Source organism: Doryrhamphus excisus, chromosome 1 (assembly GCF_030265055.1).
Source record: "Doryrhamphus excisus isolate RoL2022-K1 chromosome 1, RoL_Dexc_1.0, whole genome shotgun sequence".
NCBI classification, from domain to species: domain Eukaryota; kingdom Metazoa; phylum Chordata; class Actinopteri; order Syngnathiformes; family Syngnathidae; genus Doryrhamphus; species Doryrhamphus excisus.
In genome coordinates this window covers 20,694,807-20,721,568 of record NC_080466.1, presented here as the reverse complement: position 1 = coordinate 20,721,568, position 26,762 = coordinate 20,694,807, and the positions used below count along the sequence as shown (strand labels likewise).

The 26,762-nt window shown below is 40.7% G+C and overlaps 2 protein-coding genes across 4 annotated transcripts; both read right to left on the bottom strand.

Annotated features, from left to right (window-relative positions):
* Nucleotides 1-557: 557 nt before the first annotated feature.
* LOC131141456 (uncharacterized) lies at nucleotides 558-5,114 on the bottom strand. 3 transcript variants are annotated; one of them, XM_058091601.1, is made up of 4 exons: nucleotides 4,437-5,114; nucleotides 3,651-4,119; nucleotides 2,706-2,827; nucleotides 558-2,371 (listed from the first exon to the last, which is right to left on the bottom strand). In XM_058091601.1, exons 2-4 carry the CDS (start codon nucleotides 4,109-4,111, stop codon nucleotides 2,205-2,207), a joined length of 750 nt encoding a protein of 249 aa, XP_057947584.1. In that variant the 5' UTR covers nucleotides 4,112-4,119; nucleotides 4,437-5,114; the 3' UTR covers nucleotides 558-2,204. The 3 variants fall into 3 exon arrangements, with proteins under 3 accessions (XP_057947584.1, XP_057947585.1, XP_057947583.1); XM_058091602.1 differs by having other exon boundaries at nucleotides 4,456-5,114; XM_058091600.1 differs by having other exon boundaries at nucleotides 4,509-5,114.
* Nucleotides 5,115-5,276: 162 nt separating this feature from the next.
* Nucleotides 5,277-26,511, bottom strand: rab11fip4b (RAB11 family interacting protein 4 (class II) b). Its single transcript, XM_058091592.1, has 13 exons — nucleotides 26,194-26,511; nucleotides 16,562-16,794; nucleotides 16,295-16,480; nucleotides 14,716-14,850; nucleotides 13,608-13,643; nucleotides 12,545-12,644; nucleotides 11,656-11,759; nucleotides 11,399-11,539; nucleotides 10,817-10,898; nucleotides 10,580-10,717; nucleotides 10,307-10,465; nucleotides 7,872-8,015; nucleotides 5,277-6,553 (listed from the first exon to the last, which is right to left on the bottom strand). Exons 1-13 carry the CDS (start codon nucleotides 26,269-26,271, stop codon nucleotides 6,437-6,439), a joined length of 1,653 nt encoding a protein of 550 aa, XP_057947575.1. The 5' UTR covers nucleotides 26,272-26,511; the 3' UTR covers nucleotides 5,277-6,436.
* Nucleotides 26,512-26,762: the final 251 nt, after the last annotated feature.

Here is a 26,762-nt window from a genome sequence, read left to right as displayed (position 1 = left end):
GGACCCAATTGTGGTTAGCTAACGTCGGCCTTCTTTCTTTCTCGTACGTGCCAACATACATGACCAATCAGCACAAAGGCTCTGACAATGAGCAGACACACAGAGCAAGATGAGTAACCTCAACTGGATGTGAGTCACAGCGGAGGAAGAGGATATCACTGATGCATGCTCTTGCATGAGCAAAGAGGAATTCCTCTCTCAACTGATGGTGGCCAAATGTGATCTTGCATCATCCAGATTAGGATGGTTGCACGAAAGCAACCTGTTTCCATCAGAACTTGATGCAAAGACTTATTAAAGGATGTTTCCCCAGCAACAAAAGGTATTAGTGCCTTGAGGGGGAATAGTGCCTTGTAGGTTCCCTTCATCACAAAAAGTTGCATTTAAAAACTGCATTGTCATTGACTAATACTTACATTTGCTGGATAATCTGAAACATTTGTGACAAACATCAAAAAAAAGAAAAAAAAAAAGCAATTAGGATGTGACTTTATATATGGCCCTAACTGTACTCTGACGGAAACAGGCAAACAAACAGTTCATCAGGGTTTATTAAAGCTACAGAGACACAATTTGCGTGTTCACAGCAGAATTCACCAAGTCATAAACATAACATAAACGCATTTTAAATGCACTATTGTCAGATCTGAGATTTAAAACATATGAAATGTTAAAAAAAAAAAAAAAGATTTAGAAAAGCAGAATGGCAGTGAGGGGGGCCATGTGTTTGCCAAGATTGAATGCAGGAAGTTGGGCAGACTGCAAAGCCTCTTCTGCCGCTAGATCAATAAAGATGCAACATGTCAGGTCACACATGATGAAATAAGTTCAAATCGCATCAAAAGAGAAATAGGACCGATGCCCTGAGTCCTGCTTTCCTGACACCATTACCAAAAACGGAGGATTTTAGTGCGACACAAATATTTTTTTTATTAAAAACTACAGAGTGGTAATGGGATAAGTATATTTCTGGGTGAAAGGCATCAAGTATTGGAAGTGTGCACTGTAGCAAACCAAGAAAAAGAATCATCACACACAAGCACATCGTGAATGGCTCTGTGGCGTCATCATACATAGAAGGCTACAATACTTACTATTACTGCTACATAGAAAATCACTGCAGAAAATGCTCAGACACATAGTACAATATATCCCTAAGTCTTATCTGTATTGGAATACATATTTAGCCTCTTGCCCACTAAATGCTGATGAAATGAATGCATAAATAGAAGAATAGCTAAAATCTACTTGCAGTGGCTCATATAAAATACTGTATGTCATCACAGCACAAGGCTGTAGCTCTCACAGGAGCATAGAATAGCTCATTTTATTAATTAACATGGTGACTGTGGACATAAAGGGTTTTAATAGGATAAAAGCACCGATAATTGGCCCACTAACAGTTGCCAGTATCATTATTACGTGCTTCAAAAATGAAACTCCAGGGAGAAATGTAGTCTGTATGCAAGTGAGTCCTTGAAAATGAACCCACTCAACTCCCACTGCTGAGGAAAATGGCAAAAAGCTGCAACAGGTCTTCCATCTAGTGGCCACATATCGTCATCGCTACAGCAGCTCCCTTCTTAAACTGAGGTAACAAGACACCCACAGTACTTGGGAAAACTATCAAGCAAGGTTTGACCATCAGAACATTACATTTATTTTAGTTATGAAAATGACAATGTGGGTCAGAACAACTCAATGACATATTGTTTCTTATTTCAGGATGTGAATAAAACTGAGTCACTAAAACGGACAAATCCTAACAAATCTTAGGTAAAACTTAAGACTTAGACTCACTCGTTGAAAATTAAAAACACTTACCGCCACTAAAATGTGAGAAGAGACTAAAAAATAGAAACATTCACAAATCACAAAACGTACACAACCAGCACAACAAAAAATATAAAAAAAATCTTAAAATGTATTTTTTATTTTAATAATAAAAAATAAAAATATAAAATGCCAAATAAAAGTTACTGCAAATAAAAAGCAATTGTTCCAATGGCAATTTTTAGATTATTTTAACTCATCCTTGTGCTAAGGCCAAAAACCCGAGATCTCTTCTCAAACAAATACTCTCAGCATGGATAACGACACAGAACCGTTTTGATAAAAAAGAATGAAAATCCCCACACTGCCATTAACGGCCAACAAGGCTGATAGAATTGAACGACGGTGCTACAAATACAGAATATTTTGCTTTACTCATCTGCATCTGCAAACTGTTCAGGCTCTGTACTGGTGCTGGGGCAGGTCCACTGGACTGGGTGTGAGTGATGTACGGCTGGGCTGTAATTGGGTACAGTTCCCAACTCCCAGTGTTCCAGTGATAAGTCCTGCAAAGCAAAATGTAGCACATCCTCTGGACCTGGGGGGCGGGGGTGGGTGGGGAGACACAATACAGTCAAAGACATGACTAGTTTGGCATGTGACATAAAATTGGAAAATTCTGTATATCCTCAAACAATGTCCCCAACTACGGATGGGTACTTGTGACGAGACGGACACATTACATCCTTACCATTGTCAACAAGCCCACCCCCCTCCCCCCTCCTTCCCACACACACCCAGCCTCAATCTGTACAAATATGGTAGTACAGTAAAAAAACAAAGCATCCTCACTCCTACTTTGCTCATATTAAATCAACACCATCCATAAAAAAAATTATTAACACACTGCATATTATACAAATATTCTTTACCATACGGTTGGACTCCAAATTTCTTTTCCCAGTCGGCTTGGCACTCACTTTCCCAATCTTCCTCCTCCACTGGCGGTGTCAATTCCTGTGTTGGTTCCTCAGGACATTGGTGCGATGAGTCTCTATAGAAGCCTTCTGATTATCATGTTGGACTAATCTCAGGGATACATTAGGAAAATAAGTGTCTAGAAAGGACTTTGTCTAAAATAAAAAAACATTCTCATGTGCAGAAGGAATGATTTTTGTCAATAAGTGGTAGGTATTCCATTATTTAACAAGAAGCAGAGTAAGTAAGAAAGATAAGAGTCATTCCTTGTTTATCATGGTTAATTGGTTGGAAGTAGGATTCCTTGAATCACTTGGTGGACGGGTGGTTGGGTGGATGGATGGATGGTTGGTGGGTTTTGATGGATGGATGTTGTCTACATACAATAACCAAGTATTACAAAATAACAGCTCTTGGTTTTCAGTATTTCTGGTAGTAATGCAAGACTATATTGCTTGCACTATATGGACCACAGTCTGCAATGGTTACACTGCTGCCTAGAAGGCAATGACTTTGGATGGATGGATGGATGGATGGCGTCTACATACAATAACCAAGTATTACAAAATAACATCTCTAGGTTTTCAGTATTTCTGGTAGTAATACAAGACTATATTGCTTGCACTCTATGGAAAACTGTCTGAAATGGTTACACTGCTGCCGAGAAGGCAATGACTTTCAAACTCCAAGTATTATATTTCACCCTCTTCCAGCTCTGAGCAGGCAAGCCACGACCAACAAGAGACACACACACACACACACACAGGAGCCAAGATGGTGGGGTGTCTCCAATACAACACATTTCAGTTGTGAAAAATCAAGAAGGTTCAAACACTTTTTCACTTTGCTTTAGCGTTACTTTTACTTCCCTCAAAGCAACTGTCAGGAATGTGACGCACCTTTTCTTATGCCTCCTTTTCCTTCTCTGGTTCTTCGCCCTGATCTTCACAGGGTGCCCAGTTTCTGTTGCCTGTGGCTTGGAGGTGGTCCACGCGTGGCGCCCTCTCGTGCCCCCGTTGACCAAGATGCCACGTGGAGAGCTGCCATGGATGCCTCCGCCAGCCAACGCAGGACCACAAGCAGCCAAGAATGTGCTTTTTTGTTTTTCATGAGTCCTCGAAGGTGCTGCTTTGTTATGCTTGCCCTCGAAGCCATGCTTTAAACATCCATTGAGCACGTATGGTGGCTTGGTGAAATTCGTTTCGACTGGTTTTGTCCTACTGCTTCCAGATACGCAGCCATTGAGGACAGACATTTTTTTCAGCACACCTTGAGCTTCATTATTTGGACCGTTGGCTCTACAGATGTTCTCATGAGCTTGCCTTGTTTTATTGACGGAGTCTGTAGAATACTGGAGCATCTTGAGATCTAAAATACAGTTTAATATGAGTTCACAGAAATGACAGAGGCAAACATTTCCACTTCTCATTCATTCAAAGTGAGATGACCACGATGTTGCCTTTTAGTACTGGGCCCTCCAACAACTTCATGCAGTTACTACACTTACTAATGCATTAAAATTTGAGTTGATACGAGTTTATTTTTATGTCCACATTAATGTGTCGTAATTACAGAGAATTTATCTTTCCTTACACAGCCATTTTGAGAAAGGCTAAGCTCGTGATAGTAGAGTAATTGATCAGCTCACGATAACAAAAATGTAAATAAAACACTATCCAGCCTACCAGAGGGAAATTAGGTTACCATTTAGATGAACTGATGTACAAGAGCTGAAGTTGTGTTTAATTTCGTCTCACCTGCTTGTTAGCCTGAAAACTAGCACCGCCCTGTAATCGGTTGACATTCAGTCGCCTTCTGGTACAGGAAGTTAAACACTAGATGGCGCCAAAACTGTGTCAAAACGACACCATGTTTGTAGTTCTAATAGGAAGTCAGCAGTTTTTGGGGGAGGAAATAAAAGTATTTAATAAATACAATTGTTTAAATCAATTTTTTAATCGTTAACAATAAATAAATATAAAACCAATGACATTACATTTTTATTGCCTTGATTGTATATTCTAATGATTAAAATACATCCTGTGATTTTAAAATGATTAATGTCCAATGAAAAGCCTGTATCATATTTTAATTTTATCTTCTTTTTCATTTAAAACTACAAAAAAAATAACACAGTTGACTTGTTTGTATAATAAACATACAAAATAATGCATTTTGATTACTATTTAGTCACACAAGTGTGGCACAATATTCTAAACTACCACCAATAGAAATAATGTGGCATTTTTGCAGCTCAGTGTGCGTCTTTCATTTAAATTTAAATCGTCCAAGCGGACAATTGTTTCGCAAAACAAGACGGATATTTTCGGATTACAGTTTACTAATCATACCATTGAAAATATTGACTTTTTGTGAGCAGTAACACATGAAGATGCAACAAATCCCAGTGTTATTCAATTTGTTAGACTGAAAAAACGCAGTTCACTTTGCACCATTGCTTGTTCTTTCCTAATAAATCTGTAGAAAATAGAATCTAACCTGAAAAAAAACTACAGTGGCACATGTTTACAAATGATCACTATGTAATTACAACATTTACAAGTCCAGAAAAATGATTAAGACATACAATGTACCTCCTTAAGCAATTCATTTTACAACATCCACCTGAAAATTGTCCTCCCAAGGCACAGACTGAGGAAGTATGAACCATGCAAAGGGAAACCAAAGGTTTTGTGCAAGGAAGCAAAACTCAAGTTTTAGTTAAGTACATAATACAGCATATTGTTGTCCCTTCTCACATGGAGTGAATTATCAAGATGTACATTCATGATATTCAAAAGTATCACAGGGCCATTTCCTTCGTACAGGCTCCTCCCATGTATCCATGTAATGCACACATTTCACTTACAGTGGCAACTCCGAGTCACATCCCGTACATTCATTACACATCAAAACTTTTCTGTGCAACATGGTTGAGCTTATTATTATTGCTAACAGCAGTGTACCTTTCAAGCATGGGGGCGATCATGTAAGTTACAGTTTAAAGACACTCCTCGGCGGCGGCTTCTTCATCTCTAAAGTGACTCATTAATAAATCCAAGTCGGAACAGTGACACAGTGCATGTGTTGCAGCGTTCCTGGAAGACATGTTCTCAAGAGTAAACAAATATATTACCTTCATTTGCAAAGAAGCAACTTCACCGAAACCCAACTCCCAATAGCGTGAACCATAGTCTTTAGGAAAGACTTGCTTTCCTTCGACTGTAACCTTGATAAATTTGACCACTTTTCCCACTTTTCCCAACTTGCTTTTCAAATATGCCAGTTCCAAATGCTCCACTTACATAACAGTACTGTTACTAAACCAGCCTAAAACATAGCGTGAGCTTGCCGTTTTAGTTGCCTAGCATCTCACAGTGCTTATAATGTTCCTAATATTAGCCAAAACATGTCTGATGAGATAGGCTCTTCCAGTTTTTGTACCAGCATGCCCATATCCAGCGTAGTCTTTCCGGTTCCAAGGTGTGTCGAGGACAAGACACCAACAAGTATGTCTTCATAGCACAGACAATGTAGAAAAAAAATCCAGATGACGCGTCACATTAGTGTGACCATCAAGTCACTCCCTTTAGTTCAGCATACACCCTTTAGGATTCTTCAAACTGAAGGGGGAGATGTCCCAGTTCTCTATATTCAATGCTGTGCTGACTCCATATGGCCGCTGCTAGGCCTTGATCTCCAAGATGGAAGGGTTGTGATCAAGGATAGAGAGGATGATTTTGTCCATATACTGTCGCAGCCGCATGTTGATTTCCTCCTGTTCCTTCAGGGCTTCCATTAACTGTGGAGATAGTGTCATGTTAGCTCATTTGAAGACGTGCTAATTGAAAGAACTGCAGATTCTTTTAAGTTCAAGTATGGGAAGTGAGCTGTTTACAACACTGATGCCCATGCTCTGTAACGTAACAGGACATGTTGCATGATAATGACAACAGCACTTGAGTAAAGATGTCATGCAATGCAGTGGCACTGACTCATCCATCCCTGTTTTCCAACGGCATTGGTCGGAATGAGACACACCAACAAAGCTGTATGTCCTCATAAGTTGCAGGTCTAAGTTGCTTCTGGTATGACACACATCAATCTGCCTACATACAGACCCAGTATCTTTGTACAGTGTTTGGCAGAGTAATGCGAATATCAGTTGCACTGCCTAGAAATGGTTTGTTCCAACTGTGTGAGTGTGTGTGGTCTGTTGCATCATGACATGAAATACCATAATTTCCGGTGTATACATTTTGAGCCCTGCAGCTTATACAGTGGTATGGCTATGGCTAAATTCTAATCTCGTGACATCTCCTTTACTTTACAGAAGTACCACTAATCATTTAAATATCATTTAAAATCTGGTTAAATAACTAATTATTTACTCACTTAATATAACAGTCTGATTCATGGTGTCATGTTACCAAGAATTCTAAACTCATCACACAGCAATTTAACACTCAAAAGGTGTACCTAAAAATATACCAATACAAGTTTTAAAGGAAAAAAAAACCAACTATTTTTAGGTTTTCTCATAATACATTGGCACTCATTGGTGACTGTCAGTGTGCTGCAATGATGTCAGCCTCCCTCTGGACTTCCTGGCTCCCTCTGGTGGACAGAGGCAGCATTGCAGTGCCATTCATCCATCCATCCATTTTCTCTGCCGCACTTCATTGTAGGAAAAATCATTTTAAACTCGTATTGATAACCGTTTGTATATTTCTTAGGTACTCCTTTTGAGTGTTAAGTTGCTATGTAATGAGGTTAGTACCCCCCTGCACCTTTTATATATGTTATGTTTCCATCTTATTTTCCTACAGGCTGTGCAATCTTGGCGGTATATTTATCTTGTTCATCGTGTTTGTCTTTTTATAATGGACATGTCCATACCAAAAAAAGATTAACACAGCTTAAAGTTCTATGGTATCTCTATCTTCTGTGTTGTATTAATTAGAGGTTTCACTGGGATTCTGCCCGGAAACAAAAGCCAAACCAGTACTGACTGTTGCAAACTGCGGCGTGGTGAGATGAACTGAACTGCTTGTTTAGAGCCAGCGTAAAACTTGGCTACTTCCGCAAATGCTAATCAGACACCATGTTGTGATTTTTACCTGGTCCCTGGAGGCATTATCTATCTCAGCAGCCAGAGATTGGGCCTTGGTCTGCGTGGCGAACAAATTCTTGGCTTCGTACAGGCTCAGGCTGAGAATTTGGCCATTCAGATCATCGTTCTGCTCCTTCAGTCTCTGGTTCTCCTACAAATAGACAGTTAGGGAAGGGAAATTGGTAAGAAATATATAATACAAAAGCTTCACTCAACCCAGAAGACAAAACGCTGCTTGCACTTGGTTGGTCATCTGGTACCACATGTAGCAGTGCACATCTACTATGGCAACACCTACAGGACATGAAGCAGGTTATGAGCGTTACACCCTGCATTGCCTGCTGTGTTATAAAAGCGCCATGGTGATGTTGCCCTTGAGCGCCAAACCTGAGGTGAGTTTGCTTGCTCTTGCGTGTTTTACAGTTTCATTAGTACGGGCCTGCAGCGCCGGATCAGCTCGGGCGGGTTCACTCTACTCCATTGTTATTAGTGGTTAATATTGAGGGGATGGGGGGTCAAAGAAGCAATTTTACCATCAGACTGGGACGGAGCAAAGCCCCAGACAACCCAAGCGGCTGGAATTCAGGGGGAAGAAAGTCCTGGGACATAAATCGCTGCGTGCGCACACACACATACACACGCACACACACACACACATAGTGAGCTCTGTCCACCAGATTGGGAGATATACCTGCTATGCTATGTTTGTTGTTGCTTGGTTAAATACAAGTACAACAGAGTGGGCCAAAATATAATAAAGAAGTCTGTAAGCAGTTCAGGAAATTACACTAATGGAGATGGTAATTCGCGTAACAAAGGTGAATGGAGACAAAGGACATCTAAACACACATATACAGGAAGTAGTCAGTGTTTACTCAGCATCCGGTCTGCACACTTTACTCAGACGACAAACAATGCTTTAGGGAACATATAATTATGTGCCTTCATTTATTAAAAAAAACAAACAAAAAAACTTAGAATCAAGTTCATTCATTCATTAATTTTCTACCGCTTTTTCCTCACGAGGGTCGCGGAGGGTGCTGGAGCCTATCCCAGCTGTCTTTGGGCGAGAGGCGGGGTACACCCTGGACTGGTGGCCAGCCAATCACAGGGCACATATAGACAAACAACCATTCACACTCACATTCATACCTACTATGGACAATTTGGAGTCGCCAATTAACCTAGCATGTTTTTGGAATGTGGGAGGAAACCGGAGTACCCGGAGAAAACCCACGCATGCACGGGGAGAACATGCAAACTCCACACAGAGATGGCCGAGGGTGGAATTGAACCCTGGTCTCCTAGCTGTGAGGTCTGCGCGCTAACCACTCGACAACCGTGCTGCCTAGAATCAAGTTTCATTTCAAACTATTCAAAATTGGGGCACTGGATTTGCCCCTGGGTGTTTGTGTTCCATAACCCTCAAGATCTTTTAAGTAACTTAAAATGACTGTGTTACTGCATCCAACCTGCGAGAGGCCTTCCATATGCAGCTCAACTATCAGACCACATTCAAAGAAAGAAAGCTATTTTCTCTTTGCCATCAAGAGATCATGTCAGTGGGAAAACCTGACAGAAAATGACATTGAATCCTCTTAAACCTTTGATCAGGTGATGAACAGCCTACAGTTTTCCCTCGTTTATCGCGGTTAATTGATCCCAGATCTGATCGTGATTAGTGAAGTTTTCAAAAACTGGATTCAATATTAACAAACAGAATATTTTCCTATTTGGAGCATAAAAAACCTGTCTTCTGTTTTTTTTTTAAATACGGGTTACATTATTAGAACACCCCCATAGTCACCATAACATGCCTATTATTTTCTGCAGGATTATGCTATGCTAGCAGGACGACCCCTGCTAGCATAGCTAGCTACCAAGCTAACTAGTTAGCCTCTCCAATTTACTTATTCTAAACTTAAGAAAGTGTTCAAACAGAGAGGGGAAGAAGGACAAAAAAACCAAAAACTTACCACTACCACATGGAATGAGAGGAAAAATCTTTTAACCTTTACAAAAGGTTTAACCTACTTAAACCTTTACATTCATACTGGCATTTTTCCCCAAATAATGGGCTCAGCAAAGTATATGCTTAAAGTCGTGCCTCGATTGGCCCCTATGTGCGACATGTATATTGTCCGACCACCTCACACACCCAAAACATGATGTCTTTTGGGTCACATACCCTTGAGGACTTTCCTTTCCATGGCAGAATTTTCAGGTGACCGCCAAGTATCTTGTTTTTCCATTTAAGTCCAGACCACAGTAGACCAGACGTGCACCCTAATTCCCCTGAAGTTACACTTTTTCACCACATTAGAGATAGACTCACATAGGTGCACCTTATTTGCATTTGTCAGCCTTAAATGGGTGTTGAAAATGTATGCTAATGATGTAGCAAAATGCCAAGTGCTGACAATGCATGTCTCTACTCATTACCTGCTTGAGCCTCTTGACCTCGTACTCCAGCTCCACCTCCCTGGTCCTGTTGTTGTAGTCAGCCAGACCAGAAGAAGAGCTGCGGCCACGTCCGGTCTTTTCGACATCCAGTTTAAAGAGCTGTAAGTGCTCCAGCTCTCGCCGCAGGTCCTCCATCAGCTATATAAAGAAGCCGAGAGGAAAGCCATGTTATGTAATGCTAGTGTGTAGGATGCGTCAAAGTGCCGCCAGGGTGTGTTGTGATTGTGCTTGATATTAAATATTCAGTTCTACCTCCTGCATGGCCTGTTTCTCTTCCTGGAACTGCTGCCTGTTTTGTCTCAGTTTGTCCATCATTTTCCTGTACAGGTCCATTTCATCCTTCAGACGTAAGCTGGTGTCCTCCAGCTTATCTGTCATCCTTTGCTTCTCCTGAGCACAGAGACACATTTGTTATGTGTTTTGGAGCGTTATCACATTAGACTAAGATATGTGGAGGAAAGAAGTTAGAGTATCCAAGCAGAGACTCACCTCATCCAGTTTTTCAGTCTGCGTCTTCAGTCTGGTCATGTTAATATGCATCTCATTTTTCTCATCCTCCAGTTGCTTAACTCTTAAATTATGAAACATGCACAGTTATCGGTTATTGGCAATGTCAAGTTCTTTTGCAATTTATCTTGCCTCAACTTCAAAAGGCTGAGAAGATGGTAGGGGACGCTTTGCCAACTTTCTTCACCTTTCTTCATGGTACACATAATGTCATTGTACAGTCATATCACCTCGTACTCGAGGTACATTATTAAAAAAAAACAAAAAAAAACTTAAACTGTATTACGGAAAGCAGGAAGTGAACAAATGAAACAGTTACTGATTGTAAAAGTAAACTGTATTATGAAAAGCAGTAAGTGAAGAAATGTAACAGTTAGTGATTGTAAAAGTACCAGATGGAGGGGTAGGATTTAATAAGCTTTGCTTCTTCCTACTCCTTTTGGACATGTAGAACTGTGAACTGATTATGGGATGCACTCAATTGTAATCTGATGCATGTTCAAATGAAATAAAACCATTACCATTACCATTACCAAATAAAAACAGTATTTTAATTTTTTTTACCGGTTGTTGAGCAGCTCGATCTGTGTCGTTTTGTCTCTCTCCATCTTGCTGAAGGCCTCTCGATGTCGTCTCAACTCCCCCTGCAGATTTTGGTTCTCCCGTGTCTCCTGGTCTTTCAGTTGTTCCTCAAGTTCATTGACCCTGAGATTATTTTGTCAATATTATTGCAATTCCCATACGGAAAAATAATATAATAATAATATGCATAATAATAATGCACAATATGCATCATGCAACATTGTTTCTTCAGACAATACCTGTGTACTAAATGAGTGTTGTCCTGCTTCAGCTTGGACTTGAGCTCATCATTCATTACAATTTCATTCTCCAGTTCTGCAACCTTCTTCTCCAAAGAGTTTACCTGGCCAAGACAAGGAGCTTGATTAACACTGTCAAAATTCTTCAAAGCTGCGAACACAACTGCTACAGGATGTGGTTTGAAAGAAAATACAAGTGCATCTCAATATATTAGAACATCAATAGTGTTTGATGAGCAGCTATACAAAGATGGGGGCTTGAGTAACCATGACTTGAAACAGCTATTGACTTCTTACTTTGTCCTTCTTGCCAACTCTGTTTGACAACTTTCCTTAAGTTTACAATGAAAAAATTGGAGTCTAACTAGTTAGGTCAGTAGCATGCTAATGCTTAAAGTGACTGCCGTCTATTGTGTCCCCGCAGTCATCCTGTACACTGAACGTGTGTTGTAAACACAGAATAACAGGAGTGTAACGGTGACCATATGGATGGATGAAGAACTAAATATTCTATGTTATGCAGTGGACACCTGTAGCCACGTTTTTTTCTCTTCCAGAAAGTACGGTACTTGGTCATATTAGTGGATCAGCCCAAACATGACGTGTAGGTGCTTGAGTAATAGTTGTACAAAACGTCAGTGCATTCTAAAATGACTACCGATTCACACTAAGAAGGTTATTCATCGGTTAGCGCATACATTCACTTGGTTTGGCTTCTTTAGACTCATGTTTGCCATGTACCACTGTGTTTTTTGTGTGCATTTTTTTAGATGAAAATTTAAACAACGCCTCAGAACTATAAGAAGGTGCAGAAGTGAAAAAAAAAAAAACAAAAAAAAAAACTTTGCAATGTACTGCTACTTTAAACACACATGTACATACAGTATACCTTCTCATTGATGTCGATGTCACAGGAGTCGATGCTATCTCGGAAAAGGTCCTCTGTGCTGCCATTGCTGCTACTCAAGTTGCTGTTGTGGAGCAACTGCCTGCTCAAAACACAAAGTGAGACATAATATATCTCCTTTGGTGTGTTTGCCAGAGTGTGACTGGAACAAAAAGTGCGAGGCTGCAAAAGTCTCTTTCTAAAGAAGGGAGAATTTCGAGGACAACGCCCTAGGCCAGTGTCAACAGAGAAAACGGTGCAAACAGAATTAAAATAAGGCACACACTTTGCTGTAGCAGCCTTGTAAAGAAGGTGTTTTTATGTCTGAAAGTGACATTTCAATTGTTATATTTGCGGCAATGAAGGACTATAGCCGCGTCACATTTTCAATCTCAAGAGGGGAGGAGAAAGAGGAAACATAACAGATAAGGAGGGCTATAAAAGGGGAAGAAGAAACCAAAGCAGACAGAGAGAGAGGACAATGCTAGCGTCAAGCTTTACATTGAATACATAGATCAGCTCTGACAGGCCATTTTCATTCTGTCACTATAATTCACTCGCTGTGGTTGGGGGGGGTGGGGGTACAAAACATTGCCGTTCAGCCCAACAGACCATGCAGCCAAGAGTGACGTTGTTACAGCATGTGTTCTCATAGATGGCTCGATGGTTTTATTGGAATAAGTTAGTAATTAACTGGATGCTTAAGTGCAATGGTGCACAGGGCAGGGGAGAGATAAGAAGGCAGTAAACACTAATGCCGTGTATGATTGCGTGTGGATTGTATTGTGGCTCTGTAAACAAAGGGGAAGGAAACTTTCTTTGCTTCACTTTTTTTAAATCATGTCAGCTACTTTTAATGTTAATGTTAGATGAGTTCCTTGTCTTTTTTCCTGTTAAAGCTGCACATGTGTTGTTTCACTGCAAATAGTGAGAAATTAACACATACACACAATCAGATTGGACCTTTTTGCCTAATTGCTGCCACTTAGAATGAATACTGTGCATGCATGCATGCAAGCAAGTGAGAGACTGTGTTGTCTCCCCCACAAAAAAGTGTGTTTCTTACCTTCCAAATGCTGTGCTGGAGATTTTCCTGTTAGGACTGCACAAGAAAAGAAAAAGCATCAAAGCACAATCTATCAGTAAATTGTAATGGAAATGTCTCATAGGTAAACACTGCACTGCTGGCCCTTTAAGTGCTGCAAATTTCATCAAGTGGTAGAAGGAAAAAAAGACAAACTTCCTCATTTGATCCCAGCTTTCAAATATCCAGATGCAACCTGCTAAATACATCTATGCTTCACAATGATATCTTCAATTGCACTGACTGCAGACGATAAAGAGGCTCACATACAATGAGAGAGCTTGTTGCACATTTATTTTCATTTTTCCATTGAACATGTTTAAAAGACGTTCCTCCAGGTCCAGTTCCAAACAATGCATTTACATCTTATGCCAATTCTTGCCACCCACGGCTAATTTTTTTTTAATAAAAAAGGTCAGTGTGCAGTAAATGAAGTTGCATTAGTGCAGTTTCAAGACAATTCCTGCTAAATCTACTTCAAGTCTCACCCTGATTTGAAGATGCGTGGAAATGTATGCGCGCAGCTGGAATGTACGACTATCAAGGGTGACCCTGGATTGTGTTTCCATTAATAGTTTCCCTTTTGCAATGCTTGATGAGGTCAGCTAGGGAGTGAAAGCCTTATGCAATAATCAGTTAGTGCTTATATTTGGCGTGGTTTGAAAGCCTGTAGAGACACCTTTGTGTCAATGTGACACAGGAAACAGCGCTCCCCTTTTCCTCCACACTGCGCAGGCGTGCAGCTCCAAACCAAAACAAACATGTCAAATGGTGGTAGAAGAATAAACACTTAACAGAGTATGGTGAGTTTTCGAGACTCACGGCGCAACAATGCTTTCAGAAGGCTACACAAGTAACCGCAAAATAATTTAATTCATCCGATTAGATGAGCAGCCTCTCTCTGTGGTAGAAAACACTGGGACTGAGCTCCGTCTCGGAACCCTGTTACATGCTACCTGGAAGTTTTTTGCAAGTAGACTGGCCGTTGGAGCCCGTATGACTGGTTGAGACCTAGGCTTAAGTGTTAAGGAAGCTACACTTGATGTGAACTAATACTGTGTGAGATTGCATTTGATTGTGTGGTTTCTACCTGTTAGCCTTGAGGTTTTTGAGACGAGCCTCTAGGTCAGTGAGCAGGTTGACTTTTTTGCTGCATTGACAACAGTAGATGTCCATCATCTCTGCAGGGTAATGTTGTTGCACCTTACGTGGCGTCTGGCCCGCACTGTAGACACACACACACACAATCTCACCATGAGTCACTCGGGGTGTAAAAGTTCAAAACGGTATGAGGATCTAACCCTGTCCATGCAACACCTGACTAAAAAGAAACCACAGACACACCCTTTAATTAATGCTATTCTCTTTCGCCCGGCTTATAATTGCTGTTGCTTTATGTTGATGGTGTCACTGATTGAAGTCATTTACAGTTAGTCATGTTGGGCTGTAATGACTTGCTTCATGCCATACATGCAATGCAATCCTGCAGGACTGATTTTTTTTCCCCCTTCTTCTGAGAATCAGCGGTTGTTGCAACAGAAAAAGCACAGCTATTACTGTATGTGTGTTTATCGTAAACTGCTGTTTTGTTTATTGGCAAGATTGAAGAAAAGCAGAAGCTGGACTCTGGTTCTAAATCTACATCACTACAAACATTATCATCTCTTCAGTCTTTGTTTTCCCTTGCTCATGACTGCGCCTTTAACCTACTTTGCACTAAACTGCACTTTTTTAAAATTCCTTCCCAGGCACCCCCAACCCCCTTCAAATGTGCCATGTAAGTCTTCTAAATCCCAGGCCTCATTTGGACTACAAATCTCTTTGCCGGCTCACTTTGAGTTTTGTCTGCTTGGTATGCAGGGAAGAAACACAAAAAAGTTTTCCACTTTATCGGTCAAGAGTCTTGATCGCATTACGCAAAGCCACTGGTGAATATTAATGTGTTCCCGGAGGGCAAAAGCTCTTAAGCTATGAGTCAGGTAATTACACAGGAGTTTAAGGAGGACGGGAAATTACCGATCAGCGCTGCGTAAAGACACGCCCCCCTCAAGCAGTTTGCGTGCGGTTATCAGTCAGGTACCGTAATGTCCGGTGTATATGCCATGACTTTTCTTGCTTAAAATTACAAGTCCCATGATGCTTAGAGTGCAGCTTCCGGAAGTGAAGTGGACTGGATCAATCTTATGTAGCAATTGTGTTTTGATCCTACTAATCTTAAAGGGGCCCTGATGTGATTCATCAACTTTGCTTAAATATGGTATATATTGATTGTAAGTAGGTTCTACGTTGTTCCATTTTTTTAAAGCAAACGGAAAATTCACAAAAATGCAATTTATAGTTCATGGCGCCTCATTCTGTTACGTCATTGGGATGACAGCTCTCAGGTAAAGCAGAGTAAACAAACTTCTTCAAACTTCTAGACTTGGTTCAGTATATTTTTCATCAAAATAGTAGTCGTGCGTTGCTGGTGCATGTTCATAGTATCCGAGCGATACTGTAAGTTTGTTTACTTTTCCCAAAGAGGAAGGTATAAGAATAGATGAAGCAAGTGTACAGAACAAGAGACGGTTCTTTGCAGTAATCATTTCACTCATGACATCTTTGAAGGAACACCTTAACAAGAAACATTTGGCTTCAGTGTATGGTATAAACTTTTAAAAGTAGACTACCTCGATGGCACAGATGATCCAAGATCAGAATATCCGTTGGTACGGCTCTCGTCTTCTGGATAGGGGCTGCTGGGAGCGTAGTCGGGCTCTTCCACTTCGCCGTAGTCCTCAAACTGCTCCTCGTTCAGAGAAGCCGAGGAACGTGTCGACAGGTCTGAGATGACAGAGTTGCTCGTGCCGCTTGTCCTGACGGCGCCACAATGTATGTAAAAAAACCTAAATAACGTCGTCTCAATATGTAAACACAAGGCATTAGATGTGACTTACTTCTCAGAGGGGAAGAAGAGATCCCCCAAGATGTCTTCCTTGTCCCCCAGTCTGGTTGGCCCCTCTGAAGTGTCGGACCCTTGGGTGCTTTCCACGGCGCTGTCTCTATCGGAGTCTCTCTCCTTGCCCTCGTCCTCCTCCACGTCTCCGGGGAACAGTGGGCTGCTGGGCACGACGTCAGGATAGGCCCGTGTACACATGATGATCGGAGGGAGCCTCTCCTCGTCGCTGCCCTGGATGATGATGGAAAGGAGGACCGTATATGACTATTTACCATTAAAAGATGAACTATTTTGATTGAAACAATTTAACAACACCTTTTTCTGAGAAAAAGTGCTCAAGTGATATGACATCCAAATTTTCCAAAATGTTAATTCAATGCAGAAATGCTTGCTTAAATGTACTGCTTAACTGACTCTGTACTCTTGCTGCTGTGCAATACAAATTTCCCCACTGAGGGACAAACAAAGGCATATCTTAATCTTAAATCCTGACAATTATTATTTAATTTAAATACATTATTGGCCAATTTTACCAAGTATTTCAGAAACGGATGGCAATTCCAACTGCGTTATTAATGTAAGATAAGATTTACACTGTTGTTTTGTTTACACAATCAGACAACATGGTGGTGAGCAGCACTTTTATTTTGAAGGATAGACATGTGTGCCTCCGAACGGGCATCATAAAATGCTTGTTGTTTAATGTTTGCATTAAAGAAATAAGTTGGATTTGCCTCACACTGCTGGCATAGTGAAAGTAAACATGTGTGACTCTGAAACAAGTGATGGCAACATTCCTTTTAACACTAACCCAAAGGAATCCATTCATGAATCGGCATAGACTGATGACAAACTTAAAACAGGCTGAGGTGGCTAACAATCTAAAAAAGGAAAATCGACTTAGGTGGGCTCCTCTGTATTAAAACATTCCACTAAACATCTCAGTATGGAGTGTAAAACGCAAAAGGTTGTATTTATAACATGATCATTTGGAGCCGGAAACTGCTTTACTGGAACGGCAACAGTTCCTTGTTGATGAAATGATAATTACTCTAATAAGACATTCGGTTGAGTATACGAGCAATCAATGTGTTGGCTGGAAGTGAAATGTACTGTATAAATAGTAATTGCTTGAAAGCATGTCAGTGTTTGTTTGTTTTTTTTTGCGACAGAGATGAAACAATAGGAATAGTACGTATGTGCAAATGTTTGGGCTAGCAGGTTCACTAACGTGTACATGCCTTGTTGACAACACATGCTTCTGACACTGTGCGTGTGTCACCATTAAACAAGGAGAAAGTGGAGTACAGTTAATCCTGAAATTACATTGTGTAGAACAGCATCCAGTACCTCGGTATTAAGGTTCATTTTGGGAGCTTTTTGGAATGGGTAACAATACAATCCATTCATCCATTTTCTATGCCGCTTTTGCTGGAGCCTACCCCAGCTGTCTGTGGGCGAGAGAGGGTGGTACACTCTGAACTGGTCGCCCGCCAATCACAGGGCACATATAGACAAACAACCATTCACACTCACATTCATACCTATGGACAATTTGGAGTCCCCAATTAACCTGCATTGTATGCATTCATGCAATTACACTAACATGCATGTTTTTTGGAGGAAGGCACATTCGTTTGGTGAAAACATGGGAACAATTGGTGAACCTTCCCAGGACTGGCCTGCCAGCCAAAATTACCCAAGAGCGCAGCGAGGACTCATCCAAGAGGTCACAAAAGACCCCACACATATATCCAAAGAAATATAGGCCTCCCTTGCCTCAGTTAAGGTTAGTGTTTATGACTCCACCATAAGAAAGACACTGGGCAAACATGGCTTGCATGGCAGAGTTCCAAGCCCAGAACCACTACTGAACAAAAAGAACGTTAAGGCTTGTCTCAATTTTGTCAGAATACATCTTGATGAGCCCCAAGACCTTTAGGAAAATTTTGTCATGACCTGAATCGTATTGAGATGCGGTGGCATGACCTTAAAAAGGCAGTTCATGCTCGAAAACCTTCCAATGTGGTTGAAATACAACAAATCTGCAAAAGAGAGTCAAAACGGCATTTTGTGTTCAGTTGTGTCGACATCGACTAACATTTTTATCATTTTAATGATAACAAGAGAGCAAGATTGTTAAGGGACACTATAAAGCAAGTTGTGATGATGATCGCCGCTGGTAGTTCGCCCACGGCACAAATAAAACAAGCTAGCGAGATGCTGCCAACCATGTAAACAAACGTGCCAGAAAGTGGAATGAGATTGAAACGTGAGCAATCACCCACGCTGGCATAGAAGGGCTTAGCATGTGACAAGCTGTCATTAATCGAGTAGACATTTTACGAGCTATTAGTTTCCCGATAATAAGAAACAAAATGAAAGTAAACTTGCGTATGCGGTCAGACATGAGGAAGTGCCAGCAAGACAGACAGGTGATTCTGGTGCATGCCTATTAAAAGAACGTGCTGTGAAGCATTTTAATGACATTTGATATAGTTTTCAAATCAATTGTGGTCGATAGGTGTGTAAATAATAAGCTATTTATGGATCTATATACCATATACATACACAATATATTACTTAAAATGTTTTCAAGTTGAAAAAAAACTCAAATTTTTAAGGTGTAGCAGCTTTTTTTGTAGTGGCGTACTGCCACGAGCAATTACAGGTAGCGGAAACTCTGGAGTTGTTATAGGAAAGGTGCAAGAGCTTGGTGATGTAGTGCGGGGTTTTCCCTTGAAGTGTCGTATACACAAGTAGAACGCCAGTGATGAATGATCGTCGAGTAAGGAGGGAGGTATGAAATGCAAAGGCATCAAAACCCTGTGATTAAGAGTGCAGACATTTCCAAACAACTGGGTCAATTTGGCAAATCTTTTTTTCCCAATGGCCAGTGGCTTTGTTTACCAGTTACACTTCCTGTCCCTGACTCAATTGAACTAATCGTGTCATGGTCATTTACACAACATCAGAGGTAATACAGATGACACAATTATTACAGAAAGCTGTGTTACTTTACTCCTTGAGTGTTCTTGTTTCTACAAACACGTATCAAAATAAACAAGATGGTAAAAAAAATGTGTTTGCTTTAAAATCATGCAAAACAAAACATGCAAACATGGTGCTAGACCCGAGTGAATGAGCTTACATATCAACTAACATTGAGCAGAGGGATCCAAAGGCTTTGATTCAGCATAGCAAAGGGAATACAGGATGAGCTGAAGGCTGAACGATGCAGCGAAAAGAGGATAGTGATATGGATGCGAAAAAGCAGAAAGACAACAGGGAGAGAAAATGCAGCAAAATGTTAGTAATAGTAATATAGCAAAGGCTTTACAGGCTCAACATCCGTATCACTCCGTCTTTCCCCTTCATCCTCTCCTCCTAGCCAGCGGGCAACTTAAATGTTGCCAACACCAAAATATTTGCAAGTGCATTTAATGCTTCAGCTCTGATGTTCAGCCTTAGCTGTCGCCAGTGGGTGCTTCTGTCATCTCACATCCCTTCAGTGGGCAACACATAAACATGCACAGTGAAACTGGAATTTCTCTACATAAAATGAGTCAGAGATAAAATCATCGGTCCCATCGGTTTTCTACTGTCACAATTTTTTTTCCACATAATTAAAATTTACAAAACACAATTATCCAACCTCTTCGTGTGAGCCCCCGAGGATTGACTAAAAAATTAGGGTGTTTGGTAAAATCACCATGAAATTTGGTATCTTCGGGGTACTAGCGAGCATATGTTTGTCAAATTTGAGCATGTTTGTTTGAAAAACATTAAACAATATGTGCGTTCTGTGGCCCGAGTGGGAGTATTACATTAAGTATTACATGCATGCTAGCATGTAATGCATTCCAATGCATTTTAACAACAATGCAATTTATAGTCTGTGACAGTAAGATATTATATATTTTATCTAGGGGTGTCTTGAGCCGATCTGTTATTGCAAAAAAAAAAAATTATACCACCTGGGCGTCACCCCACTATTTGTGAAGCACTGGTTTACACAGGCATGTGGTAAACAACGCTCTTATTTTGAACGACGGTCACGGATATGTGTTCCGCATGTGTGCAGAATTTTCTTATCATTGGAAGAATCTATACCGGTTTCTAAAAAATATCACCCAACTCTTATTGTAACATTATTTTTAACTGTACAATAAAAAAAGTTGCAAATATGGCAATATATCGCATTCATTATTGCAATGTAACTTAATTTCTACTACGTTACTGCTTTCTGTGTATGCTATTGGCCCTGCCTCCACCCACCGCTTACTCCGTTCATGCCGTTGTTCTATGGAACCAAAGTGCTGAAACCAATGCACAAAGTGAAGCTTCTTCCTGCTCCTGTTCGGAGGCGAGAGACAAGGAAATCAGACACACACGCACATGGCAATATATTCAGTGTTTGGTAACGTTAGATGGAACAAGCACTAGAAAAACACAGAACATAATTCTCCTAGCATTTCCACCAATATAGACCACTAAAGTAGGTGAGCCAGGGTTGCCATGGCAACAACAGCGGAACTACTCTGCAGTTTACTATCAAGACGACAAAGGGGAAGTAATGACTCGCATTTCACTATCATTTTGTTAAAGGTTGACTCACAATTGTAAGAACTTGGAAGAATTATTAAACAAATAAAAGCCTCCCTCTTCATCCTAAGAGAAACTCTGGCTGCATTTTGTCATAGTACAAAGTTTTTAGAACACATAGCCATTTGTTTGTTCCCAATGGGGTCCCAAGGGCCGCACGTTGCAGCTTGGATTACCAAGAATGTTGGCCTGGATAAAGCACAATGAGGGGAGGGGCTGTGGTTGCTGAGTGGGGCCATTGAGACTGAAACTCTGCTCAGGTAAGTACAGGGAACCCCTGGGGAAAAAGGAGTTTTAATTTGTCTTGTGATGCAGAAGAATAATTATGTCCTCTTGAATGTGTTCAGATTAGGTTACATTGTGAACATATAGTACTTTGCGTAAGTCTTAGTCCATCATTAGAGTAATAGTTTTAGCAATCCTACATAGACTATGTATAATTATTTGCAGGAACCCGTCTATAATCATTATCTAAATCCAATGGAAACTTACTAACACCCACGTATGTCTCATTTCCTGCTTAAAGGTTGAAATGAAATGCTATTATAATAAGAAAGCTGATGCCCTGACAATTTTGCAGATTAATATGTGTTATAGGCACGGACAGGCCGTTAAACAAGGAAAACTTGAATTTCATTCCATCATTAAGCCCATAAGTGACAAGTCGTCATGAGAACTTTATGTCTGATCAACAGGCGAAGGGCATGACTCCCAGTTGACATTTTACTGTCACTTTCATCCAGAACATTAGTCATGCAAAGATGCCAAGAAAGGCATGTCATTCATTCATCACAGGTTTACGTCACTGGGGTGTCAGCTGAACAACAGCAAGGTTCCTTTCCATTTTTAGGTCAAAACGGAAAATGTACTAGTACAACTTTTACTAGCATAGTCCAGCAATGGCAGAGACAGCGCAGCAAACAACAAAACAACCAAAAGAAAAAAAAAAGAAAATGAGCATGGCTGAAGGCGGAAGTAGAGACAATTGATGGAGAAATTGTTGCTAAATGCGAAGGTACCACTGTTATACAGAAGTGGTTTGGTTTCGACAGAACATTTGGAATACCTGACTAACTTAACCATATATTACCCTCATGGTCCACTAAATAACCAGGGACTGGACTTTGAAGTCATTTTGTTTCCAAACCAGGAACACGCAGGTGAAAACATCGCAAGTGAGTTTGAGTTTTTTCCCCAAAAATGGGGCTTAGAAGAGAAAAAACATGAGTATGTACTAACTACTGACAGTTGACCTAACGGTATGAAAGCAGCTACACTCAACTGGCTTACTTTGGATACTCTACACCAGGGGTGCTCACACTTTTTCAGCATGCGAGCTACTTTTAAAATGACCGAGTCAAAATGATCTACCCACTACAAAAATGCAAAACATCTATTTATTTTCAAATGTATTGAGGATTATTTGTACGTACAATGTATGTTGATGTACCTTACATAACCAAATGAGCCAATATTGCAAAACACACATAATTAACTATTAAAATTTTTTGTAATTACCTGAGTTTACTTTGATGACTTGCACTGAATTGAACCAGCCAGGGATGCATAGTCCCGGACAGTAGCTGCTGATAGCCAGCCTCAAGCACACTTCCAAATGTTTATCAGTCATGGATAATATCCGTATCATAATATCCGTATAATATTCCATATCTGTATGGAAGTGATATGTTTTTTGCCTTTTTACTTGGTCTAGTTTTTGCCTTTTTACTTGGTCCAGCTCCTTCACTCATTTTAGTGACCATAAACTTTAGCGAGGGCTTAAAATCTCGCAATTCGCCGACTAGCTTAGCACTTTGCATCGTTGTTTACGCATGAGAGGTGACCTAAAGGTCAAAATTCAGTTGTCATCTGACTGGTTGTCCTGTATGTCAATCAAGTAACGGGGATGATAGGCTGACATCGAGACGTCGTTTGATTTGATTGGTCACCCGAAGGGCAACATTCAATTGTCATCTGAATGGCTGCCCTGTATATCAATCAAGTGACGGCATTGATGCTGGGATGATATTTTTTTAATGTCACGCCGCGATCGACCAGCGATCGACCAGTACCACCTCCGCGATCGACCGGTAGCTCGCGATCGACTTAATGAGCACCCCTGCTCTACACGGTACCATAGATAAGCTTACTTTTATATCGCTTGCCATACTATCAGCCTTCCATCCACATGGCTTGCATATGCTAAAATAAATAGTCCTGGGTCACAGGTTGGAGTTGAAGTGTTTTGTGTCCGACGTCCTCAAGTGTCTAAGCACTAAGGAAGAGGGGGGAACCTCTATCTTTGTCTTTGTTTAACAAGTGTCTTTTCTGGCAACACGCTGTTTTGTCAGCCCACAGAAAGGGGGTCATTTCATTGTCTGGCAGACCCCTTGGCAGGTGGTCAGAGCCCTGGCTATTCTGGGTCAACGCGATTCTGATTATTATCTGATTATTTTTTGCTGGCAACAACAAAACACAAACCAAGAGTTTTTATGTAGCTGGGAAGCATAAAGAAGCATTATCATCACAATATGGACGGCTGGAAATACAGACATACAGACGAATAGGTACACATTATGTTCCTTATTGGAAATGTCATTTATCGTAATTTACGGAGACTCAATAGCCATGTTTACATGAGTTTTTCTCTTTCCGAATGGAATCTTTCCGAAAGCAATGGTATACATGGAAAGGAATATTCCAATCACGTGCCTACATGCGCCGCTATAATCAACCAGAATAGTCAATGGGGCATGCGCAGTAAAACGTAAACACCAACATCACGTGATACCGACTTCCTCGCGTTTTTCTTTCACTTGTTGGAATAACTCCGTATTACCAGTTTTTTGTTTGTCCAGTCTTGAAAATTTAGTTTGAATCAAAAACAAACTTTCTGCAGCAGTCCAGTGCCGATTGCTCGCCTCCATTTTGTTAAATCGAAGAACGTCTGGAGCTGCGTGTTACGTCATATCTCAGCATTCGCTGAAAGAACGCACCCGGGAACAGGAAAAGATAAAGTTCAATCTTGCTAATATTTTATAATTAAGCTCGACACATGTTTTATACAGATATGTATTTTATTTTTTTTATAAAACTGGACTTGTGAATGGCGTATATAAGGGTTTAGATTCTGTTCCACACATGGCGCTAATGCACACGAAAGCTGCTTGCCAACCGAACAACAGAAGAAGAAAAACACTACGAAGAAGAACGCAGTCTGACAACTTTCCGATTGAGCAGATTCAAGATACCTCAATCGGATTGGGGAAAGGAATATTCCACCCCGGTGAATCCGATATATTTATTATATATATTCATTCGGATTGGCACTTTTCTTTCGGAATGAGGTGTATACAAAGGTTAGATTCTTTCCATTTGAGCAAATAAACCGAATGTAATTGGAATATTTGGGTCCATGTAAACGTGGCTAATGACTCAGAAGATGTGAATGTTTTGGTGTTGACAATTATAACGTGTTTTGTGTGAAGATTATTACCATTCTGCTCTCAGGGTATCGTTACGTCAGGTGAGACTGTACCAGAGGTGGGACCGTTTTAACTCCAGATTAGCCTCCATTCATCCAGTACGGCTCAGTAGCGTGAGTTAATCTAGTTATTCTAGTGCTAGTATACACGCAGGGACACTTGACTTGAATGTTCTCTTTGAGAGAATACAACAAAGCATAATGAGGGTAATAATCTCAACCGACATGGGAAAGCCCACAAACAAAATGACTGAAGAGGCGTTTTAAAAGCCCTCCTGTCAGTGTTTTGTATGACACAGCTCCATCTGAAGGAGACTAAATCTCATTATGTAACGTCAAGTCCAGCACCTGGAGTATACAACACGTAACACGGCAACTCAACTAAGTCACTACTACTTTTGGACTAATTAATGAGCATCAGTTGCACAGCCATGTGAGACGAGCTTTATCTAAATGAATACAAAAACTAATCATTTCATGACACAACACAGATGTTTATTTAACCTCAAATCAGTGGGAAAAATTGTGAATATTGTTCTGGCTTAGATACCATCTCTTAAATATCCAGAAGAAAATAGTTTATTTTTTTCCTACCAACAACCAGAAATTGTTGTTGATATTGCTTGCTCTATTAGCTATCATGTCAAGCTGACATGAACAGCAACACCACTACTTGAGCACACTTTAATGTTATATATTGATTATATTGCAACTGTTCAATATCCAGAATTTGACAAATCCACTCAACCAGGGGTTTTGTAGAAATAAAATTGAACAAAATCATGTCAGGAAATGTTTACATGTACTCAAGAAAATAGCTTATTTTTTTCCTATCAACAACCAAAAGTTGTTGTTGATATTGCTTGCCTTTATTAGCTATCATATCAAGCTGACATGAACAGCAACACCACTACTTGAGCACACTTTAATGTTATATATTGATTATATTGCAACTGTTGAATATCCAGAATTTGACAAATCCACTCGACCAGGGGTTTTGTAGAAATAAAATTGAACAAAATCATGTCAGGAAATGTTTACATGTACTCAAGACACTAATAATAATACACTATATCACCTAGAATACCTTTCGGAAAATGAATCAAAATCAAAATGGCCCCCCATACTCCCACTTTTCATGATGTGGCCCAAGTTTGGACACCCCTGGTTTAGCATATTTGAAAAAGAAGGCTTTCTTTATTTTTCTTAAGCTTATTTTTCTCGTTTAACTGGTTATTATCCGACATGTCCGAAGCAACATGAATTATAAATGCCAGCTGAATGCTATAAACGCAGATCTGGAGCTATAGTGGAGCACAGAGACAAGTACAGCGGGATGTTTTAGACACACAGCTGCAGTAGACGATAGCTATACAAGCACTCATGCACCAATAATGCAGCATATTCAAACTCTAATGCCAACAGTGGGCTCTGCGGTGTCTTTCAATAGCTTTCCGACCCCAGACAAATGTAGCTAATTGTTATATTTGAAAAACAACCATTAAGTGTGTTTGCCTCCCGTCATCCCATCGCTTACTCACCTCGCTTCCTAAAGAGGGAGGTCCACAGTCAGCGGCCCCCCTCTTGGCTCCAGACAGACCTTCATCCACCGAAGTCATCCACTCTCTCCCGGTGCGGGGTACTCGGTCCTGCGTCTCAGCTAACAGCGGACAGACGAACAGGTGCTCCCCTCAGAGAGACAACAAGCAGTGTAGTCTTGGCTAAAAGTCCAAAGGTACCGTCCAAAGCGGAGCGATGCACCATTAGCTAAAAGAAAGTAGCTGCTCCTTGTCTCTCCGTTCGACACAAAGTAGTCACACACGTCCCAAGAGTGGCGTCGTTCACTCGGCTTGACTTATTCTATTCATAGCCCCTCCCTCCCCTCTGTCCCTCCTCCACCTCCTCGGTGTGGGAAGTTGAGTGCAGTGGCCGTTGCTCGTTGCCCGTTGCCCAGCAACTGGTCATAGAGGCGGGGCTAATGTGTGTTTGGCCCATGCCGCTCACTCAGGCTATATTTGCATATGAAGCCCAGCCCCCCGTCGGCCTGTGTGTGTGGCCCATGTGAGGAGAGGGAGAACAAGTGATTGTTGTCATTATAACTGAGGACCGC